The following is a 25,040-nucleotide window of genomic DNA, read 5'->3' on the forward strand; positions in this document are numbered from 1 at the left end:
ACCAGAATTTAATGGAAAGCTTGTATCAGGATGGCTATTCATGTTTTTCGGTACATAATTTGAGTGGGGAGATACCTCTGGAAGTCATCAGATCCAACCCCCTGTTCAGATCAGGGCCAGTTTCAAAGTTAATGAAGTTACTCAGGGCCTCGTCCAGTCAAGTTCTGAAAATGTCAAGGGACGTATCTCTGGGCAGCTTTGTCCTGTATACGATGCTCTCACTGAGGAAGATTTTCTCCATGTCTAAGCAGTCTCCTCTGTGATGTTGTGTCTGTTGCCTCTTTTACTTCTGTGGTGGGTTAACCTTGGCTGGACACCAGGTGCCCACCAAGCTGCTCTACCACTCCCCTCCTCAGCAGGACAAGGTGGAAAGAAAATAAGATGGAAAAAACTCATGGGTCAAGATAAAGGCAGTTTAATAAAGCAAAAGCCAAAGCCGCATGTGGACGCAAAGGAAAACAAAATATTTTATTCTCTACTTCCCATCTGCAAGAGATGTCCGGCCACTTCCCAGGAAGTAGGGTTTCAGTACACATAGCGATTGCTCTGGGATACAAATGTCATATTAATGAATGCCCACCTCTTCCTTTCTCTTAGCTTTTATTGCTGAACGTATGTCACATGGTATGGTCAGTTTGGGTCAGTTGTCCTGGCTCTGTCCGCTCCCAAGATCTTGCCCACCCCCGCCTACTGTGGAGGGGGAATGTTGGGGAGACAGGCTTGCTGCTGTGTGAGCGCTGCTAAGCAGTAACCAAAACAGGGGTGTTAATCAACAGCCTTCTAGCTGCCAGTGCAACACACAGTGCTATGGGGGCTGCTCTGGGGAAAACTAACTCCATCTCAGCCAGACCCAATACACGTTCATTGTGTACTCTACTTGAATGCTCTTTTCTTCAGGAGGAACAAATCAAGCTCCCTTACAGGTTGTGGGCAGATCTTTGCTGAACTTGCTGGAGTTTATCAATTCACTTTGGTTTATCAACCTAATCAGTTTCCACTCCAGCTGAGTTAATTCTGTCCCTGCTTATTATTTAGTGCTTGATGTTTGTCTTTTAATGAAACCTAGCAGGAGGAGTGACAAACAGAGTGAGACAACAAATTGGACAGCTGATTTCCAGTGACAAACTACTCTTTTGAACCTTGATAGAATATGGACTGTGGTAGAGAAATTTCAGTGAGAACCAACCACAGTGTTATATTCTGCCAGTCGCCTCTGTCCATGTAGTGTCCTCTGTCCAACTTCTACACCAAGTAAAGCAACTGTGTAACTCCTACTGGCTCACCTCAAAATTTAGTAATGACTGGAACAGACATATTTGGATTTATGGAGAATGCATTATGTAATGTATGTTGAAACTGAGTGAGGGGAAAAACTGGAAAATGGAAGAAGAGACAGGGCTGTATTTGAAAGAACATACTACAGATTGAAGAAAGGCTTCTTGCTATCCTACAGTTTAAAGAATAAGGTTACATTTAGAGGAAAAGATATTTTCATGTTGGCTTGTTTAACACAGAACTGATTATGTTTGCTGGATTAAAATGGATAAAATCAGTAGTTTTTTTGCTGGTTATGTATTCGCAGCTACAAAATGTTTTTGCCTAAATGTGTGCGAGCAAAAATCCAAGACTACCACATTTTGACACGAAAAAGAATAAGGTACAGATTCCGCAAATTTATACAACAGTTTGGCCAATGCAAAGCTACTGCCAGAAACTTGAAACTTAAGTATCTTATAAATCTGGAAACCCTTCAGCCTGCCTTCTATTCAGAGGTTTTTGAAGTAAAAGAACCTGGTGGAGATCCTTCTGGAGAGGAAAGTTTTGCAACCATTGTAATAACTGGAAATGGTGGAATTCAGTGCTTAAGAGGAAAACTTAAAGACCGTGAGACACTGGCAGAGCAGGTAATTTCTTTTGTTATCTTAGTCATTGTACAGTCTGTCATGTAACAGAGTGATTAGCTTATGTTACAAGTTCTGATTTACCCCAGGTAAATTTGGTAGGTAAATTTTACTTCACAATGATGTTACAATTTCCGTATGGCTGAGGCTCAGAGAAATGTATTGACCTAAACAGTGCAGGATTTTAGAATTAGTTTCTTATTGAAGTGTTAGAAGAAAGTCAGTACTTGAACATGTAATACTTCTGTGCTTGACAAATTAAAAATTCAGCGCTGGACCTTCGTTGCTGTAAAAAAAAAAAAGAGTGAGGAAAAGTAATGACCCTGCCCGCAGGTGTAGGTAAAATACACAAATTCGTCAACTTCTCTATGAAAGCAGGGTTTTAAGGACTCAAAAAAACAGGTAAATTTCCCTGTACCTCTTTCCTGATGCAGTTAGACTCCTACAATGTCTGAGCTAGCAAATTTAAAATGACATTTCCCTTACTGCAGCGTCCATATACTCTTTGTTCAGGAATTGGATGCTAAATGATTTCAATAAGTGCTAGTAATCATGTGCTGTTGCATTTTTACTTACCAATATTGTTTCTTATGTGTGTGATTTCCCATCATGACTATTCATTTTGTCAAATTTACCAGAATCTGATACAAACTCATAGCAGTACACAGTAAGAGTGTGGAAATTTTCCGAAGTTAGAATTAAAGGCAAAGTGGAGCACATGTCAGTTTTCCAAAATAATTGCATCCATCAGTTTGGTAGTTTTGATGCATAATATATAGCAGTCAAGACCAAACTGTGAAAAGCTGTATTTTTACAGTGTGCTATAATAATTTGTAAAAATACTTTTTTTTTTGGTAATACGTAGCAAAAAAAGAAAAGTCTGATTACATACCCAAATTTTAAAGTGTGTTCTTCTTAGAATTTTTGTAGACTGATGTTAGGTCCAGTTACCTCATTCATAGTTGTTATGTATCAGCCTTCTGCCTTTCCTAAATTGCCTCTAAGTGCCAGTTGCTCTGGCAGGAACTAACATAAATGTCAGATTTTACAATTTCTAGGTTTAGGTGTACAAAATCTATGTATGCTGTGATGTTTGGGCCTGGCAACCAAGCCTTTAGTAAGAGTCGTGTTTAAAATTATCATATTTCGTATAGGGATTGACAAATTATTTTTTCATAATTAATAATGTTGTCATCCCACTTATTGCCAGAGACGTGTTGTAGACTGCATATATTTTCACTGGCACAGAAAATGTTTTTAAAGTTGGTTATGAAAACCTAGTAGATTAATCAGGCTGCTTGTAAATGTAATTGTAACTCTTGTTTCAGAAAACTATACTGATGAATCTTTATTAAGATATTGAATTGAAACGTTTTTATTTTTTTGAAGGCAGGAATGATGTGTGTGGGGTAGATTGTGAAGCAATTTGTTTTGCCAGTTCACATTTCCAACAACCAGATGAACAAATAGAGCCTCAGGGACTTCAGTGCATTTGAGCTGATTTATTCCAGCTGATACCCACTGAGTCTTACAGCCTTGATTATTACACCCGTTTATGTATTAGGATATGCTTGCAGCCATATAAACGGGGTATTCTGACTTGAATAAAATGTTTGCTTTGGAAGAATAATTTTAGATAGATAAATCTACTTTTATTTAAGGATGTTACTTAGCATCTAAAGTTCTACTAAAAAAAAAAAAAAGCGTGATTTGTATGATATTTTAATTTGACTGGTGAGAGACTGAAGGAACTGGTACAGAATGTCATCTTATCAGAAACTGACAGAACTTGCTATCCAAGTGAAAATGTGTATTGGATTTCCCATGTAGTAAGATTGGTGCTTCAAGTTATCTTGTCAGTGATGACTATGGCTGATGAGAGAACCTTTCCTTAGACCCTTTCTTGGTTCATACTAATCCATCTCTTTGGTAGCAGATTTTTCAGATTGTATCACTCTGAATAGAGCCGTGACATTTTGGATTGTTAACAGGCTTTCTCAACCTCTTTAACAAGAATGCCAATAAAAAGTTCTTGGAAAAAACCCAAAAGATTAATCAAAATCTTCTATTGTTAATCCTCAAAAAAATACTACAGAGCAAATACATATCTACAATAAATAAATAAATAAAAACAACCCATATATGGATATTTCCATTCATGGTTCCTGGATCTTTGTGTGTTTTTTGATTGATGCTCGTAGGGATGGTCTTGTAAACACAAAACTCTTTTCTTTATTTTTAATGGCATATTTAAGGTTTTGTGATCCTTTTTGTTGCTACAGAGATCTAAGAATTCTAATGCTGCAGATAGGCGGGTTTTTTTAGTTGCTATTTATGTTATTATTGATATTACATAACCAATATTTATTGCAGGATTTACAAACATACTGTGATTTTCCTGATATCATTGATGTCAGCATTAAACAAGCAAGCCAAGAAGGCTCCAGTGAGAGAAGAATTGTCACCATTCACAAACAAGACAGCAAGAATCTGGTCTGTTTACTTTGCTTGCTGTTTTTTCAAATAGATGTTACTCTAAGCAGACTGTATGACTGCTGTCGTATTTATGGTATTGCATAACCAATTACCATATTAAGCATGAGGTAAAACTAAATGCATTTCAGCAGTGTAAGCAGTCTATCAGAACACCAAAGGTCTATTGCATTCAAAACTCTGTGCAAGGACAGAAATAGAAATAGATGTTTATAACTGAGGGTAACATCTGATACATAGATTGGTTTTTTATTGGAGTTTTAAACCTGAGTCTGCGGTTTTAGCTATTAAGCATGCTGTTTGCATGCTGTCATGGTAAGCTGTCTGCCAGTGACCAACACGTTCAGAAAGGCTTCAAATGCTCTGAAGGAATAATGATACACAGAAAATAAGCATTGGGACAAAATTAATGTCATTATTTTTACTGTTTAAAATTTTTTTGATACTTAAGAAAGTATTTTATACGTGAATGTAAAAAGTTAAGTGGTTTTAGTTTGAACTCCAGCTTTGTGCTTGAGTCCGGCCCTCCAGCTGTCACATGATTGTGTGTTGGGTTTACCTTGTCAGGATGTCAGGTGCCCACCAAGCCGCTCTATCACTGCCCCTCCGTAACTGTACAAGGGGAGAAAAATATGACAAAAGGCTCATGGGTTGAGTTAAGGACAGGAAGGGATAACTCACTAGTTACCATCACAGACAAAACAGACTCGGTTCGGGGAGATTAATTTAATTTATTGACAATCAAATCAGAGTAGGGTAATGAGAAATTAAACCAAACTTAAACACCTTTCCCCTCCCCTCTCTTCTTCCCAGGCTCAACTTCACTCCTGATTTTCTCTCCCTCCTCCCTGGCAGCACCGCAGGGGGACAGGGAATGGGGCTTGTAGTCAGTTCATCCCACATTGTCTCTGCCGCTCCTTCCTCCTCACACTCTCCCCTGCTCCAGTGTGGGGTACCTCCCACAGGAGGCAGTCCTCCATGAACTTCTCCAGTGTGGGCCCTTCCCAGGGGCTGCAATTCTTCACTAACTGCTCCAGCGTGGGTCCCTTTCGCAGGGTGCAGTCCTTCAGGAACAGACTGCACCATAATGGGCTTCCCACAGGGTCACAAGTCCTGCCAGAAAACCTGCTCCAGCGTGGGCTTCTCTCTCCATGGGGCCACAGGTCCTGCCAGGAGCCTGCTCCAGCACAGGCTTCCCACAGGGTCACAGCCTCCTTTGGGCATCCACCTGCTCCAGCATGGAGTTCCTGCAGGGGCTGCAGGTGGAGATCTGCTCCTCCGTTACCCTTCACAGCTGCAGGGGCACAGCTGCCACCTCACCATGGCCTGCACCATGGGCTGCAGGGGCATCTCTGCTCCAGCACCTGGAGCACTTCCTCCCCTCCTTTTTTACTGACCTTGGTGTCCATGGAGTTGCTTCTCTCACATATTCTCACTCCTCTCTTCTGGCTGCTGTTCCACAGCAGGTTTTTTTCCCTTCTAAACTATGTTATTCCAGAGGTACTGCTACCATTGCTAATGGGTTCAGCCTAGCCTCTGTCTATCAGACATGGGGGAGGCTTCTAGCAGCTTCTCACAGAACACACCCCTGTAGCCTCCCTGCTGCCAAAACATTGCCATGCAAACCCAATACAAGCTGTTTCTTCTTTTATCTCTATGACTGATCTGTGGGCATTCAGGGCTCCCCATCTCGGACATTTGTGTGACTGAGAGCTTCCTTCTCTGTGCATGTGTGTGAAAAAGCTATGTACAGCTTATGTTCTTCTTTTCTGTAAAAATAATTTTTTAAAATTTCAAAAATATTTCAATAAGCATTAACTAGTTTTGTTGTCTCTAATGGTGCCTTCTTAAAAAAAAAAAACAAAACAAAACATGGTTTACTTGCATTTATAGTAGAATTGTGATTGACATTCATTTCCTGCATTAATGACAGAGAACTAATGATCTGTCAAGAATTTGAATTTTTTTTAAGGCTTTTTATTGAAACATAAGAGTAGCTGGAATATCTGTGATGTGCATCTATGATGCTGAGAGTATAACAATGTTCAGATTGGTGGAGGAGGCTTTCTTAATCTGGAGCCATTAAAATTATCTTTAAAAATTCTCAGGAGCAGGAGTTAGGTACTTGACTGCATATGCTTCTGAGGGTAAAAGTGACTATCTAAGGGCTTGTCTAAAAAAGCTACTGAAGAGTGAGGCAGAGTAGGAAGAAATACGGTAGCTGCTGTTTTGCTTGTGATTTGTGTGTGGACAGTTTACACACCAGAATTAGTTGATGCATAAATTATAGTTTGTGATTTAGTTTAACTTGTTGCACAGCTAGTAGAATTCATCATAGAAATGTGCTTTACACAGTTCTAGGATATATGTATTAATTAAAATATCTGGATTTCTAGGTTTGTTGTTTGTGTGGGTTTTCCGATCGTGTTGAAACAACTGGAAAGATGGTTGTTCCCAGGTCCTCTTTAATAAGGAGATTGAAGACTCCAAACAAATTCTTGACACATGATCAAAAGCACCAGATTTTTTTATTGCTGTCTAGTAAAGAACTTGCCAAGGAATTGTGTTCAGCCACTAAGTGTGTTCTCAGTGTCATGGGCAAACTTGTGCAGCACATACTAAAGCCTGTTCTGTTGGGACACACTACTGAAGGATATCTAGTGTGGTTCTGTAGATGGTAGAGTAACACTTCTCTGTTGAAGTAAACACAGCCTTTAATGTTCTCATACAACTGTCAAAATATTAAGAAAATATAGATAATTACATTAAAATAGACTCTGTTTTCGTTTATTGTCAGTAATAAATATATTGTTACAGATGGATTTAATTTTGCTCAGCTCTTACGTGTTCAAGCTATCTTGCATAGACCTTTTCCACACCTTGTTTTCCTTTGACCATATTATTCTTCTCCCTGCTTCCATCCATTGCACCTCTCTTCACAGTAGGTAAAGGTCAGCTTCTGTCGTATGATTCAGCTCCAGATACCAGTTTTTGCTGACTACTAGTTAATTTTCAGGTAACTACTTTTCTAGAGATTTTTTTTTCTTTGCTAGTTGAAGGCAGCCCCATGGATCTTTGATAAGCAAAGGCTTTCCTTTAGGAAGAAAAATAACACCATGATGTCAGTGCAGTATCTGCCATGCTGAGTTGTATCTACTCAATTTTTCCCTTTCAAACGTTCCCTCTTGCCAGCATTCCTCCGCTGTTTCATATATTTAGAATAAGGGGGGTTTTAGGGCAGATTGGCTTGGTTTGGGTTTAATTTTGAACACAGAAGATTGCTAACAAGTTTTCAGTGGCACCAGGAAGGTAGAACTATACAAACAGTAGTTCGAAACAGTTTGGATGTCTTTAATATAAGCATATATTTATATCTTTTATACTGTTACCATATCCAGGAATTCTGTGTTGCCTGTTAAAAATCGAAATTCTCATTCTCTCTCTCTCTCTTTCTCCATTCCCTTTCCCTTCCTCTCTTCCCTCCTCCTCCCCACCCCCTTCTCCCCTGGCAATTTTACAGGAGGCAGAATTTCAGTCATTAAGAGAAGCTCTCTCGTTTGTATCATTGATTGATGGATATTACAGATTAACTGCGGATGCCCACCATTATCTCTGTAAAGAAGTAGCGCCACCATCAGTCCTTGAAAATATCCAAAGCAACTGCCATGGACCAATTTTGTAAGCAATTTTTTATGAATAAACACGGTGATATTATTTTTGAAAGATGAACTTTAGTTGACTATGAACTTTAAGTGACATCTTGAAATGTGTATTTATTACATTTATATAACACAAAATGCTTTACAGTTTTCTTAGTATTATTTTTCACTTTGCAAAATACAATGCCTTCTTGACATATTATAAAAAATAAATGGAAATATTCTAGTTTTAATTGTCTTCCCTTAGAATTCTTTTTTTTCTTCAAGTAAGAGGCAAAGTCATGATGCTGATTTTACAGAATTACAGTCACTACCGTGGCAGCAAGATACAGTGTCATAGACAGAGGATCTCGCGTTTTTACTGCAGCCTCTAGCGGTTGTATTAGCTGAGTTGCCAGGGGGAAAAAGGCAGATTGAGATAACACTCTCAGTAAGCTGCTAGCCATATAAATTGGAGAGTTTATTTCTAAGGAATGTTGTCTCCTTGTTTGCTTTCTTTGTTGTTTTGGGGTTTTGTTTTATTTTTTTAGAGAAGGAATTTAGTACCTTCATTGATTTTTTTTTTTTTTTAATAGTTCATATAGTAGTGTTTATTATTTGCAGAAGTACATTTGGGAGCTTAGAAATATTTTGTTAGGCAGAATAAAATGGGCATTTGCTTTAGCTACAGAAAGCTTGAAAGCTGATACATGCAAGATATTTTTCATGAAACTAGCACTATCTACTCAGCTAATACAAAATAGTTCTGTAAATTTCCCAATGACAGAAAGAGGATAGGTGCTGTAACCTTCAGAAGAGATGAAGGAGGAGAGGGTGGGACACTTATACAGTTTCTAATCACATTTCTTGCACTGGTTATTATGCTGTATATTGACCTTTATTTAGGGCTGTTTAGAAGGATGTGCAATGAGTCGAGACCTTTCCAAGGCATTCTATTCCTCATTCCCCAAGATGGACAGAAATAGTCAGTTAGCAAGGCTTGTTTAAGGGGCTGTTGGTTCTTGTAGTAACAAATGATGTTTTGTTTCAGCTCCTCTTTCTTGTTAGCACTTTCCCAAGTTAAACCCACATTTTCCACCCACACAAATATTTTGCTAATTTTAGCTTGTTTATTAGGCAGTTTTATTGCAACTTCTTCCATAATGGATGTTGAAAGTCATATCGTAAGCTATGGGGAATATACCTTTGTAGGCTGTGGGATTTCTCACCAAATAAATAATTGTGGTATTTTCAGTATTGTGAATTTTTAATATACTGCTGTCTGTGTAAGGAGCCACCCTGAATATTGGAAAATAAAGGGGGACAAAAAGATTAACTTAAAGGAAGCTGTAAAATATTCATGCTTTGAATTGTCATTGTGTTAGATATCTGATAATAGTGCTCATTGGCCAGTCTGTGATGTTCCTGGATTTTGAAATTATGCAGTATTAAACATTTTCTTTTTACTATAGTATGGACTTTGCTATCAGTAAACTGAAGAAAGCGGGTAATCAAACTGGTTTCTACGTTCTTCGTTGCAGTCCTAAAGATTTTAAAAAATACTTCCTCACCTTTGCTATAGAGGTATGTATTCTTCCTTAGATAGTACCTGTATAACTTTATTGCATTATAATAATGACCATGGGATGTTCAGTTAGTGATTCTGAATTTTCTCCTCTGAATGTTTGTCTCATGTGGATGTTCTGTAGCTACTTCTGGCAGATTGGCCAACTTTCAGGGTCTTGTGAGAAACATCAAAATACTTGTATGCTAGAGAATCGCTAACGTCATATACCATATGCCTAGGAGAGCAAGGCAGTGGAGGGAAGAAGACTTGAGACTTCTGGGGATGGTGACGTGACTCTTGGGACTGTAGTAAATGTTTAGGTGGTGGGGCAGTTTGGTGGGTTTCTTTTTTTTTTTTTTTTTCTTAAAGTTTGGGGTTCTTAGTTGGATTTTTTCCTAGGATTTCCACCCCCTCTCGTGCCCTCCACCCAACAGGGCTTGCTTAGACTGAGTATACAGCCCTTAGTGATCTGGAGTGTCTCTCCTTTGCAGATTCTTCTGGGTTTGGGTCCTGTCCCCATCCCCAGTGCTGGGCCAGCCAGATTATTTGGCAGCTGTTAGGGCAACACGGATCTGCTGGATATCTGGTGTTAGCTAGAGTGGGAGCCACCTTTTGAAATGCCTACACTTCTTATGCAGCTACAGAACCCGTTGTATCTCTCCTCTGTGAGCTTGCAGTTAGTTATAATACAGTACTTTAATATTGCTGTTACATAATGATCTTGTTCCAAGGATGGGCTTCTCTTTAATTAGATTAATAGTGCTACCTTTGGATTTTTAACTAGGGAAGGTAATACATGGGTTTTCTTGATGGTTTGCAGCAAGCTAGCAGGTTCGCTAAATACTGTCAGAGATATGTATGAAAAATGTCTGAAAATGACAAAATAATATTGATGTGCAGATGGAGAGGTAAACAACCATTTTAAGATCAGTTTTACAAAAATTTTGTGTCCAGTCAGTGAAGTGTGTTTGATAGGGAATTTTTTCGACTAAGAGATCAGTCCTTGAGCAACCTTAAAGAGTGAAAGTCTGAGAGTCAAGCTTGTGAGTTAAGCCTGTCATTAATTGATATAACCACATGTTTTGGGTTTTTTTTCTTTCTTGTCCTGATTCTTTCTGGGCAAGCCATTAGAACACTTCTGAGATTCAGAATTTGTTGGAATATTTTCTACAGTGTTGAAGTGAAGGACCATGAGAGGACTATTAAGAACTTCTCTTGTTTAAAAATGTTTAATGGGATCTTTTCAAGAGTCATTGTAGAAATAAATCAATGCATATTTAAAGTCTGTGCTAGGAGCTAATTGCTTAGAACTGTACTGTAGATGGCAGAAAAATAGAAATACAGCTGAGATCTCCAAATGCTTGCCAAGAGAACATGGAGCATGAGTGTTTGGGCTATTGCTTCCAACAAAATTTTGTTTTGCTATTACCCCCCATATAAGAGTGAAGAAGCTTTCATTACTAACTCTGAAGGATTTTTCCTAGGGTCCAAATCTGTTTTCTCATCTTCACCTTTGCAGATTTTGTAACATTTGTTTTCTTAGTATCAGCATGCTAATTCCAGTGAGGGGAGGATCATGTTTTCTCAGAATCAATATTACATAGTGCAAAAAAAAAAATAACAAATTATGGTAATATTTTGCTGTAACATTCTTTCTTTAATTAGTAGAGTGCTATAAATTTAAATAAACTTTTAAATACTAAATATTGTTAGATCTTATTTTTAATGTAAAAAATATGTGCAGCGTGAAAATACCACTGATTATAAGCACTGCTTAATTACGAAGAATGAGAATGGAGAATATAATCTGAGTGGAACCAAGAGAAGTTTTGGTAATCTTAAGGATCTCTTGACCTGTTACCAGACAGAAACTGTACGTTCAGACAGCATAATTTTCCAGTTCATCAAATGCTGTCCTCCAAAACCAAAAGGTAAGAGAAAGATTATTTCTAGACAGAAGGGTTTCCAAATTTAAGATTAACGATTTAAAAATAAATTACTGTTAAAAGACTCTCATGTAGGTAGACATATGTTTGTGTGGGGTTTTTTTTAATTTCACTGACCTATTTGTTCATCTTTTTAGTCATAGCTGTCTCAGTCCTAGTACCTGCCAAATTTTACCTTGTTGATGGTCTTCCAGAGAGAATCGTGGTAGCCAGTTCCATGATTTGAAGCAAAACTGGTTTCTTAATTCTTAAAAGTGGATTGTGTGCAGCAGCATTTCTTCTTCAGTCAAGTGTTTTCATGTCTTGAGAAGGAAAGAGCTAGTAAATGTATCATTTCTCACTGAGGATAGTTCCATAAGCAGTGGAACCAACAGTACTAGTGAATTTCTTTCATTGTTTGTTGACATCTAAACTAAATTAAGCCAAGGCTGCAGTGTGATTTCAACTTCTCTTTAACACTGAAAAATACACGTGCAATAGAGCTCCTGCCTGAGGAGTGTATTTTTCTCGAATTTACATTTAAGTTTTTTGCCTGGATTTGTCATAGTACTTTGTCCTTTATGAATTCTGATAACATCTGCCCTTTTTGCTTATTATAAGTAGCACTACTTACAGTTAATATTAGTCTTTGTCTCTATTCAAGTGCCTATTTAAACAAAAACTTAAGAGAACAGACTATTTTATATCACTTTTACCTCTCAGATTTGATTGAAACTAGCCAGTAGGTTCAAAAGCATAGAAAATAGATTTGACAAGTAAATACACACGTATGTTACAGAGAATAATTTTGTTACCTTGTGTCGTGGATGAAATATCTCACACGGTTATGATTTAGAAATAATTTAAGATTTTGTAATGGTGTGAGGTAGACCAACGGTTAAATTTTAGTAGCATTCAATCATTAAGTTAATGATAAGTAAGGTGATTCAGTAGAATATTTTATAATTAAAATAGTGACTTAATTACAGATTTGAGAATGACAAGATTCACCATACCCACATATATGTACCTATCAGTTTTAGTTTTACTAACAGACCTGCTCTCATTTGTGGAGAGCATTTTTTTCTAAATCACCTGAAGAATAATTACTCTGGTAAACATAAGGCATTGAAGATCACTGATGTGCTTGCTGGGGCAAAAATATGTAAAAGCTTTTAAAGAGGCATCAGAATTACATGCACGTCTTTAACAGAATGACTTCATAATATAAAACAAGAACATGACTTGCATCCCCTTTTTCCACCCTTGATTGTTGTTACAAATACAGCAGAAGTTAAAATACGAAAGGAGGCAGGAATATTTTCAGAATGTTTGCCAAAAGTAGAAGTACTTAAGAAACTTAAAATGGCTGAGTGAACCTAAATGTTTTTGCTGAGTAGGAAAGATCTGACTTTTGTTTAATTAAATACTGTGTGGCTTTTTGAATAAACAAATCTCAATGTGATATCTTGTTTTTGTTTGATAAACAGCTTCTCATTAATAATCCTTCAGAAATATTGGTTTAGTTTTATATCTTACAAATTTACTTCTTTTTTTCCCTAATCTTTTTCTTCTCCCAGATAAATCGAATCTCCTAGTTTTCAGAAGTAATAGTGTTTCTGAGGTACCTTCATCACCAACGCTACAGAGACACAATAATGTCAACCAGATGGTCTTTCACAAAATCCGGAATGAGGACTTGATATTCGTAAGTCTACTGGTTGCTTCTTCTCCTGCAGATGGCTGATTGAATACACACCAAGTTTTAAAAAACTTGGTATGTGTTTAAAAGAGCCTTATCTGAGCTAGGAGATTTTACTGTAATCTTTCTTTAGAGTTGTGAGAGAAAAGAATTTTTTGAAGTTTTCCATTAATACAAATAATGAGCGTCTTTTTAAATAAGAAGTGTCCTTTTGACTGCAGTAGCAGTTGTTTTCTTTACTTCTAGGGATGTCTAAATACATCTTAATAACAGCAATTCCTTCTTCTCTGGTTTTTGCAGAAAGTTATTTTCTGAGATCCTTGAGGACTCAATAAAAAATAAGGAAAATATTTAAGCTGTTTCTGATACAGTTGCTTCCTTGCCCTCTCAGTCTGACTCTAGAGGTGTACTAGCTGTAAAGATTTGCGTATGTGTTACTTAGGGTGGATGTTTAAGAGATCTTTTGCAAAACAGGTAGAGGCAATTTTTCTCACATCTGTATTCTTCCTGTCTTTTAGGAGGAGAGTCTTGGGCAGGGCACGTTTACTAAGATTTTCAAAGGTATAAGGAGAGAAGTGGGAGACTATGGCCAGCTCCATCAAACTGAGGTTCTTTTAAAGGTGTTGGATAAAGTGCATAGAAACTACTCTGAGGTTGGTGTGATTGTTGTCTGCTATATAACATTTGTCCATGTTATGTTGAGCATTACTTTTCTTAGAATAAATGAGTATTTGTTATATGGTAGAGGGTTGTATGTTGAACCAAGCTCATTCTTGGCCTTGTGACACTGGGAGGATGGATTTGAGACTGGCATTAGGAAGTACACCTGTGTACTTTATTTCCCCTCTCCCCATCATCTGTCAGAGAAATCAGAGATACCCACTGAGTGCCAGAAAACAGTTTCTTTGTAGAATGCAAGTACCACAGGAGAGGTGGTTTGGCCACAGAACCAGTAAATTCATTATGTACAGATGAGGTATCAACATGTATGGAAAATTACTTTCTTTGTTAGACTGTCTTCGGTGTTCTGGAGTCATACTGATTCTCCAGTAAAATCAAGATTTCACATCTAGTCATGAAAAATCAAAAGTATTTATGTGTGAGAAACACTTGCCATATGTAGAATCATCCATATTCATGTAGACTTTTCGCTATTTGAGTGAAGCTGTGAGCAAACCTGAAATGCCTTTGTGCGAAAACTAATACACTGGTAGTGTAATTGAGCCCAAGATTGTGCATGTGAGAATTTAATTTTAAAGCCTTTAACAAGATGTGGTGATGTTTAAGATATTAATGTAACTTTGTATGACTGTTTATTGTTTATTTTGATGATATGATTGTATCAAACTCCTAATTAATCTAGCTGTATTTACAGCAAGCCAAGACAACCAATCCATTCTTTACTGAACTTTTCAATTACTTAAGGCAAATCTATATGAAAATGTAAGCAAAAAAGGAAAATACATTTCAGATAGCTAATGTTCGTAAGCAGTGTAGGCATACAGTTTGGACAACTGAAAATAATAAAGAAATTATAACCTATAGTTTAATTTTAATAAGCTGGGTAATATATTCTAAAGTTAAGTGAAAATCAGTTGTTAAAAGGACTAAGAGTACAGAAATACAAATATAGTCACCTGAAGGAAAGTGTGCCGATTTTGACCTTGTTTTGGCCACTGAAAAGAAGTAAAAAAATGACTAAAGAAATAAAAGCATCTGAAACCTTCCTGACAAGGTTAGGTAAGGTCTTGTAGTAGTGGATGAGTGATATAATACTTCTTGTCTTTTAACTTAATAATGTGATATGAAGAAATGGAAATTGAATAGTGCATTATGAAAGAATAAATTGGAAACTGAATAGTGCATCATGAATTTGTCTGCGGTTTACTTAGTTAACTGACATGGAGGAAAATTTTTTTGTTTTTTTTTTTTTTATGTGACGGTAACACCTGCCTGCAGAAAAAGAGGTTGCTAACCTTTCTGGAATGTGGATTATCAGTTATTTAAAAAAAGTCCAAACCTAAAACAACCACAAACAATATATAATATGTTACACAGGGATTTTTGCAATGAGATGGAAATTTAAATGTTTTTAAGAATGCACATGGCTTTAATAAATAAGAAATCAAGTAGTGTTTTGGGGTTTTATTTTCACTGATATTTATTCTCTCTCAATCTCTCTCTCTTTCTTCAAAGTCCTTCTTTGAGGCAGCAAGTATGATGAGCCAGCTTTCTTACAAACATTTGGTGTTAAATTATGGAGTCTGTGTATGTGGAGAAGAGAGTAAGTAGAAATTAATTATCTTTTTGTACTAATTTTATACAGCTGTCATTAGAGTTTGCCATTGTTTATGGGTAAAAGCAGGGGAAACAAACCAAAACCTATCACACTAGCTGCAGTAGTAGTAAGTCTTGATGTCTGAGAACTAGTTAATATGGTGATAAAAAAAAAAAGAAAAATTGTGTAAATACAGTCAATGTGTGAATAGTAACCTCTCTAAATGACTCAGTCATATCTGAAAATCTCACTTTTGAAGAGTTTTGCTGAACGTCTGAAATGAGCTTTTGAAATGCAAGAAAAATTGCACCACTACAGTGTATCTATCAGCTGTGGTTAGCTAGGAAGGGAAGTACTTCGCTGCCTGAGAAAGTCTTCACTTACTGTGATCAGAAACATAGAAGCTGCCACCTTCTCCCACCCTTGTGCTGACTGCGAGCACAAACATAGCTTTGAGAACTTTGGTTTAGAGATCCCATTCTGAAAACATGACATCCCATTATTTCAACAAAAACACTTATTAACAAAAGTAAAATCTTTGTATTGTTTACAGAAGTAGAATGTGTTTTCAGTTTAGCTTACTGCATTGTGACTATTTATTAATAAGAGGGTTTTTAAGAACACCTGAATTGCATTTGTAACATCTTATAGTGAAATCTTAATTTTAGATGATTGTCATATGCTTACGTGTTCTATCTTCAAATATGCATTGCTGGGCCTCACTTTAGCAGTTTTTTCTCTTCATTCAGTCTTTGGTCAGAATTGTCAGTTTGCCCTAAAACCATTTTTTTTTTTTTCTGTGATTAGAAATGTCATAGAATCATAGAATGGTTTGGGTTGGAAGGGACTTCAAAGATCGTCAAGTTCCAACCCCCCTGCCATGGGCAGGGACACCCTCCACTAGACCAGGTTGCTCAAAGCCTCATCCAGCCTGGCCTTGGACCCCTCCAGGGATGGGGCATCCACAGCTTCTCTGGGCAACCTGTTCCAGTGTCTAACCACCCTCACCATAAAAACTTTCTTCCTAATATCTCATCTAAACCTACCCTCTTTCAGCTTACAACCGTTACCCCTTGTCCTGTCACTAGACTCCCTGTAGTAACAAAATTTGTAGTAGCTCCCTGTATTAACAATTTGTAACAAAAGGAAGTATTTTATAATAACTGTATAAGCATATTATGTAGATAGTTGCCTGCATGAAGAGAGAAGGAATTTGCAAAAGTGGGAGTGGATTCTGTATCAGGAATTGCTTCTCTTAGGAGGCTGGAAAAGGCACAGCAGCATGTTTGGCCAAGAGCTCATTATACCAGTTTCTTTGTAAAAGCACCCACGAGTGTTTTTTTTTCTAGTTTATTCATCGTACCATGCATGGGGACTATATACAGAAAATTTCAGGTAGATCAAGTTTGAAAAAAAAAAAAATTATACAAAGATGTATATGGTTACTTATTTGTCCTTTAGATCACAGTTGCCCTCTATAGACAGTTCTATTTCTGAAAGCAAGAGGCTTTAGTACTACAGTTTACTAAGAGGCAGTTACCAAGAAATAGGAACAGAGGCTGCTGTTTTTTCTATGGGTTACTCACTTGATGTACAGATTTGATGCAAATTGCTACACATAATTGTAAAAAAAATATTTTGCTGTCTATAACTGTTATAAAAATCAGTGTATTTATTGTAACCAAATATAATACCAGTAGTTTCCAGTGTCTTTAGCCTAAATGAGCAGCACTGCAATGTGAGCATCTTGATGCTGAAGGCAGGAGTTCAGTCATGCAGTTTGAAATTATTGTATTGAATCTGATGAAGACTGTGCAGCACTATGAAATGGATCTTGTTTCTTGGGTTATTCTTTGGATAACTGCATGAAGGCATATGTCATATATATTTTTTTTTTTGTGCAAGTGTTATTCTGTTTTCAAGAAGAGCATATTTTGTCAGCAAAGCATTGTACTTTTCACTAAGAATATAGATTATAAACAACTGTGAAGTGAATTGATATTATTATTGATATAATTATATTATTGATATAACTGCACTGATGTTGCTGTACACTACTATGCTTTATCAAAAGTTGTGTTATTTATTGTGGCTTTCAAGTCGGGATGGAAGGATGCTCATGAGTTTTATTAAGGGGGAAACCTGTTCTGTAAAAAGCTATTAAATCTAGTAGTTCTGCATTTGAGAAGAAATTAGGCAAACTACCACACCCTGAAGAAGTATGAAGAACATAGAATATTAGTGGCAGTACTCAGATGTCACATAGCTTCGCATTTATGGTTAGTTGAACCACAAGGTATCAAAAAAAGAGGTGGGTAGTACTAGAGTAATGAATATGTCCTGAAATTCAGTTATTTGTTGTTGGTTCTAATTGTTACTATTTTTACCATTTTAAATCAGACATCCTTGTACAAGAATATGTAAAATTTGGATCCTTGGACACATACTTGAAAAAGAACAAAAATGTTATCAATATCTTGTGGAAGCTGGAAGTAGCCAAACAGTTAGCATTAGCCATGCATTTTCTGGTAAGTAGTTTATTCTTCAGTTTTGTAAATGACTGAATTCGTATGTTTCAGACTAATACATGTAGAATGGCTGAACTATTACCCTACTCCTTAAAACTCTGGAAGGTATTTGAAAATAGGCTGGGCATATACCAGCTAGTTAGTGGATAGCCAGGCACAGACCTTTGTATCCTGTACAGTGTAACTGAATTTCCCATTCTTTTTTAATGCTTTATGTTTCAGGGTGAAATGAAAACACATCCAGTAATTTTCTTTTCCCCCCCCAGGAATCAGTCATTCCTGGTTTTCCCACCTCACCTCATGATGCTGAATATAAACTATTTCCTGGTAGTGTTAGTAGTTAAGCACTGGGAGAGGAAAATATTGCAGTGTTAAACCTGCTAGTATGTTATTTTTGTGCATTAGTTCCCAACCTTACAGTCTATTTAATTCAAAATAAAGGCCATTATTCAAGACAGGATATACGATTAGAGGAATCTTCCCTTTAACGGAGTTTAAATGGATCATACTGATGGATCAGTATTCTGAGTTAATATACGTCAAATAGTTTTAGACTCAAAACTTCAGGTAGATAATTAGACGAATGAAAAGTGTCTAGAAACTATAACTCTGAGAGGAACTGATGAAATGTCCAAGATTTGATCAACTTAATCTGTGATCATTATTTTCTTTGTTGATGTTTCCCTCAAGCTGTAAAGTATTGGTTTTTATATACCTCTTCAACGATAAGATTTTTTTTTTTTTTTGTCAGTACTTAACAGATGCATTTCCATTCATAGGAGGATAAAGGCCTTGTTCATGGGAATGTCTGTGCGAAAAACATCTTGCTTATCAGAGAGGAGGACAGGAAGTCTGGAAACCTTCCGTTTATAAAACTAAGTGATCCTGGCATCAGCATTACAGTTTTGCCAAGAGATAGTAAGTCTTTGTGTCAGCTTTCTTGTTAGATGCTTCTGACTTGAAAAATAAGTTTGGGGTGTTTTTTTGTGACCACCCCATAAGGTAATTCTGTTATAGTAGGTTCCTTCATCCATCTGTCACTGTAAAATAATCTCAGCAGTCTTAGTCAGCAGTTTTGAGTTTATCTTCTTCATAAGCAAATAGCTACAGGAAATAAAGCTACAGTTCTCCGTTGTGTGGCGGGTTTTTTTCCTGTTTTCTCATTTTCAAATTTTTTTTCCCCACTATTAATGTTGTTAGTATGCTATGATGTACCATGAGTAAGTTTGTTGCATCTGCAGGTAGCTGCTGGACTGAGTATCCTATTATTGATCAAGATTAAATTGTTGTATTTTATAGCTTGGAGAAGGTTTCAGAGCTGAAAGTAAATGCACTTTTGAAAATGCTGCTTGGCAGCTACATCTTCAATGCATGTCTTGGTGAATACTTGAAGCCACTTGGTGATGCTAAAAATAGTGGATTATCATCTGCCATTGAGGTTGTCCTAAAGCTTTAGAAACAGCAAAATTCATTAAAAGAAATGAAAAGTGTGTGCAAGATTGCTATGTTAGTGAAACTGAAGTGCCCATACTGTTATTTATCTAGTATTTTTAATCATTTTGGAAAAAATGAACACACTTTATACTTGGTAATTTTATACATGCCAAAAGATACATCTAAGGAACTAAGAAATGCAGTGTCATTATTTTCCAATAAACTGCTTAAACTCCCCCCTTTTAAATGGGAAGCCTTCATAAATTTTACAAGATCTCATTTGAAGGGCTCTAAATCTATATCAGTGCAATACCATATTTTAACTTGTTACTACAGTCAGTATCAGAAGTTATAAAAATCAAATAGTATGAAATTCCTTGCTATGGTGCCTTTTGCTCTGCCATAATGTGTCAACTACTAGCAAAGTACTTTTTACTCTTTGCCATGATGTTAAGGCAATTTGATAATGTTGGGCTCATTTTATGCTAAAATTAATGGTCCTCCATTCTGGTTGATAAATATTATTTTTTAATATATTCTGTAGGTTTTTTTAGGCAGGAACAAAAACTTGGAAAAGTACTAAAAGCACATTACAGAATGAAATAGCTATGCATACTGAAGTAATTTTTACTAAATCAAATATGTTGTAGAATCTTCTGTCTTTATTATCCGTCTTAACATGATGTTTCCTTTGCATGATTGCATAGTTCTTCTTGAGCGAATACCGTGGGTTCCACCTGAATGTATTGAGAATCCCAAACAATTAAGCCTGGCCACAGACAAATGGAGTTTTGGTACTACTTTGTGGGAAATCTGCAGTGGAGGAGACAAACCTCTGAGTGCTCTGGATTCTTCAAGAGTAAGTCTTACTGGGTCTGCAGTCGTAACAGTTCTTTGGACACTAATTTAAAACATCTGTTGTAACTATATCAGCATGTAAAATGGTGTGGCCCTTGACGACTTGTTATGGTTTTGACCCTGGCCAACAGCAAAACACCATAAGAACCAGTAGCCAACCCTCCACCCTCCTGGGGATGGAGGAGAGAACCAAATGGGTAAAGGGAAAAGAGACTCGTGGTTTGAGATAACAACTCAACAACCACACTACAATAACATCAAAAATAACAATGACAACAATAATGACAATAGCAATTATCATATAATAGTAATATATAGAAATATACAAATGAGTGACACACAGCAAAACCGCCCACCAGCTAATAAGCAAGACTCAGCCCGTTCCCAGCCAACAATTCCTGAGCAGGGAGAGTCTACCAAAACCACAATCCCAGAAGGGAGACAAGAGCCCGAGTGTGCGAGAGCTGACTGAGAGAGCAAAGATGACGCAGTGAGAGGGGTAATCCAGAGAGACACAACCCGGGGAGATGACTCAGAGAGAGAGAAAGAGAAAGAGAGAGAGAACACTTGTGGACAGATTCTCACCTATGTACTGAGCATGACATGCATGATATGGAATATGTCATTGGCCAATTTGAGTCTTAGTCCTAAACCTAAGGTCAAATCCTAGGCTAATAATTGGGGCTGTGCTCCCTCCCAGCTCCTCCTGCACCTGCAGACACTGCCACAGCAGAGAAGCTGAAAAGTCCTTCACTGTCCTGGCAGCAACTATAAACATCAGTATGTTGTCAGCCACCTTCTCAGCACAAATCCAAAGCATAGCCTCATGCTAGCTACTATGAAGAAAGTTAATTCTGTCCCAGATGAAATTAGGACACGACTGTAGGAAAGGGACACTTTTACTGGTGGATAATGATCAGAAGTGATGAGCTGAGATTTGGTTTTATGTTGTTTGTTTTGAGTTTTATGGGGACAAAGTACAGCATTGCCACTATTATCTTGTTCATTTTTCTGTTGCTTTGTTGCAACAGTGTATCACTTTAAACAAAAAGTATTCCTAACAATGTACATGGATTTTAATTGGTATTATTCTAGTAACTGAACATCTTAAATACTGTGAGACTTTGTGTGTTGCAGACAATTCCACTATTTCTGCTAAACCAGAAACGTTAACTTTGTCTCAGCTAGGGGCAGGGTGTGATGGGGAAACATGTTCCATAAAAATACTATTTCTTATGTGTTTGCTTCCTTAGTTGGAAGCAAAAAGATTTCCTTTACTATGCTACAAAAAGATCTGTAGTAGTATTTTTATAAAAAGACTGCTACCTTCTCAAAAAGCCTGATCTGATTTCTTAGGTGTTATAATCAGCTCTTATAATAAGCTTCATGGTCTACCTAGACCTAGCTTCTCGATATCTAGATGTTTCGGAAGTTGCCCTCCTCTCCTGTACATTTTTTCATGATACTCAGAAAGCTGTTTGCAACTGGAGGAGCTCAGCCAGCTCACAGGTGGATAGAATTTTCTGCTGGACCCATCCAGTTGAGGTTTTATGGAATTACCAGGAAAGGATTCACCATATTTCTCATTGTCTTTCTCTGTTTTCTTATCTTACACTAGTAACTGACTGGGAATTCCTGAACTGATTAAATTATGCCGGTCTTGCTACGTTGTCAGCCTTGGCTTTTGACGTAAATTGGTCAGATGTACGGTTGGTGAGATAATAAGTCTAGATTGAGAGCTGTATCTTTTGGCCACTCTGGTGAGAATGTTAAGGTTTCTGAAACTCTTCAAGGTTGTATATTAAAACTACTTATCTATTTAATTCCAGAAACTACAGTTTTATGAAGATAAGCACCAGCTTCCTGCCCCCAACTGGACAGAACTAGCAAACCTTATAAACAACTGTATGGATTATGAGCCAGATTTCAGGCCTTCATTTAGAGCAATTATACGTGACTTGAATAGTTTGTTCACTCCAGGTGAGTCTCTGCTACAACAAGAACACACTAGACAAAAAGAACCTTGATTCCTATTGGTTCATTTTCATATAGTGCCTTCCTTTTTGGGGTGTCAACCCAGACCACCAATGCAGCCGTGGTAATCTTGAGTTCATAAGGACACTGTGTTACTGCTTTTTAATTTGTTCTAAAAGAAGACATTAAAAGTTAGCATTATCGTTCAAAACAGTTTTCTGGTTTGATTAGCGTCTATCCCAAACATTCTAGTTCTTAACCGAGTATGTTATGTTTTTTTCCCCCTCTTAATAGAATAAATAGGTATATTTATTTTTTCCAAGTGGAAGATGCATGTTATCCTGAGACCTTGTGAATTTTACATTTCTCTCCTCTGCAGTAGTGGAGTTGTTGCACAATAGTTGCTAAAGTTGAAGTACAATAGGCCTGCAAAAAAGAAAATTGGGACATTAAAGCAAGATTTTCTGTGAGTGAAGAGAAGTAATTTGGCTTTTTTATAATACATATTTGTCTTTGACTGGAAATTACCATATAGAAATCAAGGTGGTTGTTAATACTTTACTGAGCTTGGGGTATGCCAAGCAAAGGTAGAACATGCCATGAATATAAGTTTCTTTATTCTCCTATTAACTTCTCTGGGCCTTCTGTTCCCTGTTGCTCTTCCCTTCTTCCTCCTACCCCTCAGATTATGAACTATTGACGGAAAGTGATATGTTGCCAAATATGAGAATTGGGGCGCTTGGATTTTCTGGTGCTTTTGAAGGTCGGGACCCAACACAATTTGAAGAAAGACACCTTAAGTTTTTACAGCAACTTGGCAAGGTAGGATGTTTCAAAATTCTCTAATTGCCTAGGAAAGAACTCTCCTTTTCAGTTGTCTTCTGATGACACCATATGCATTATTTACACTGAAACTTCTGTTACAGAAATTAGTAACTTCAGTCATATCTGAACACAATGTGCAATTTTTGTTAGATCTTTTTTTTAGTTTCACAATATCTTTAGATAGAAGATAGACAGCTGCCCTCTATAATTAATCCAGTCACACCAAATGGCTAAAATCTTATTTAGTAACGCAGAGCTGCATCTGATATAATCTTTTTTTTTTTTTATATACTTTATTTAAAAATGCTCCAGAGCAGTCTTGTATAGAATTAGTGGGGCTGGGGGTTTTTGTGCATGCATATTCTGAGAAGTCTGAATATACAGTCCCTAAATTCAATAATGTCTTCAAGATGTATGTAGGCCTTGAACTTTTTAGACTTTAGAAATCAGCATTGGGTTACTAGTTTTGCAGCCTGGCTGTGTGAATGCATGCCTAGACAGATGACCAGATACAGCTGCCATATTTTCACCAAGGACCATTTTTTTTAGTATGGTTCCTTGCTGTTTTGTGTTTTTTATTGACGTGACAGCTGTTTATTCCATTGACTCAAAGTATTAGTGAAAGCAAGGCTGAAAACGAAGTAGGAGAGCTACTTCTGTTTGCAGATAGTTAGTTGTTGATTGTAAATGATAGCTTAGCATAGGGAGAAGAGGAGAGTGGTAGGTGGTGACTCATAAAGGAAAATAAAGAAAATATAAATTGAGAAAGAGAAGAAGGTAGAACATTGAAACAAATGGGAAAAGAATCACCAAGAAACAGAGGAGTATTAAGAGCCAAGAGGAACCTAGGTAAAAGGTTTTTTGCAAGTGCAGGAAAAGGAGTATACCAACTGACAGTTTGGAAGTGTAAGTGGAAATTTGTGAAGGAGGAGAAAATGAATGGACGTCACTCCCTTTCTTTGTCCTCATTTCCTCCCATGTTGTTTGCTTCCTTCCATAGAATATGTTTCATATTCTTACAGAACTGTTACCTGTGATCCTGAAGTCTTTTTCTCTCAGGCAGGTTTTGTGGCATTTCACTTAAATAATTAATTGTGGTCACCTTAATGCTAATACAGTGAGCACTGAGGCAGTATGAATAAGCAGTAACAATTATGTGGACTTGTTTTTAATTCAACTATTTCCATTTGTGATCTAGGGAAATTTTGGCAGTGTTGAGATGTGCCGGTATGACCCACTGCAGGATAATACTGGTGAGGTGGTGGCTGTGAAAAAACTGCAGCATAGCACAGAAGAGCACCTTAGGGACTTTGAAAGAGAAATCGAAATACTTAAATCTCTGCAGCATGATAACATTGTTAAATACAAAGGAGTATGCTACAGTGCAGGTATGTGCTATATTGAATACACCTCCAGATGTACACCTAAGTATGCATACTGAGAAATTGAGAGGTAACTGTTTATGAAAGTCACTGACTTGTCTGAACTTTACCAGGATTAGAGAGTACAAATCAAAGGAAGTAGTGTCTGTTGTATACTACTTCTCAGTACAAGATGGACATTTAATTCAGTGAGCTCATTGCATAATTTGATTGATTTAGATAAAGTACCATTTTGACTGGTTACCTGGTTTCTTTATCTTAAAGCATAAAGGTCTTCCTAGAAGAGAATTTAGGGTTAAGTGGTAAAATGCAACCATTTTGTAACTGTTTTTTGCTCAATGTGATGTCCCAGACTGGATATTACCAATTCTTGTACAGCCTATGCAGTAAAAGACTAGATAAGAAAAAGTTTCAGAAACTGATGTGTTTGAGTGAATTGTTGATGCAGTTTAAGTTGATGAATGAAAGCATGAGTTCTGCCCAGGATCTTGCTATAAAAAGAAAAATCTAGGGTTCAAAATCAGACTAAGTTTTA

At 37.0% G+C, this 25,040-nt stretch overlaps 1 protein-coding gene across 1 annotated transcript in view; it reads left to right on the forward strand.

The window, feature by feature from the left end:
* Positions 1-25,040, forward strand: part of JAK2 (Janus kinase 2) — a 48,752-nt gene that overhangs the window by 11,938 nt on the left and 11,774 nt on the right. Inside the window, exons 5-18 of the mRNA XM_010086503.1 lie at positions 1,583-1,904; positions 4,275-4,394; positions 7,915-8,072; positions 9,505-9,616; positions 11,344-11,530; positions 13,105-13,232; positions 13,745-13,879; positions 15,423-15,510; positions 17,905-18,032; positions 18,812-18,950; positions 20,174-20,325; positions 22,154-22,304; positions 22,984-23,120; positions 24,322-24,511. Of these exons, the coding sequence (XP_010084805.1) occupies positions 1,583-1,904; positions 4,275-4,394; positions 7,915-8,072; positions 9,505-9,616; positions 11,344-11,530; positions 13,105-13,232; positions 13,745-13,879; positions 15,423-15,510; positions 17,905-18,032; positions 18,812-18,950; positions 20,174-20,325; positions 22,154-22,304; positions 22,984-23,120; positions 24,322-24,511 (2,147 nt within the window). The remainder of the gene's footprint in view (positions 1-1,582; positions 1,905-4,274; positions 4,395-7,914; positions 8,073-9,504; positions 9,617-11,343; positions 11,531-13,104; positions 13,233-13,744; positions 13,880-15,422; positions 15,511-17,904; positions 18,033-18,811; positions 18,951-20,173; positions 20,326-22,153; positions 22,305-22,983; positions 23,121-24,321; positions 24,512-25,040) is intronic.

This window comes from Pterocles gutturalis, unplaced genomic scaffold (genome assembly GCF_000699245.1).
Source record: "Pterocles gutturalis isolate BGI_N339 unplaced genomic scaffold, ASM69924v1 scaffold8871, whole genome shotgun sequence".
NCBI classification, from domain to species: domain Eukaryota; kingdom Metazoa; phylum Chordata; class Aves; order Pterocliformes; family Pteroclidae; genus Pterocles; species Pterocles gutturalis.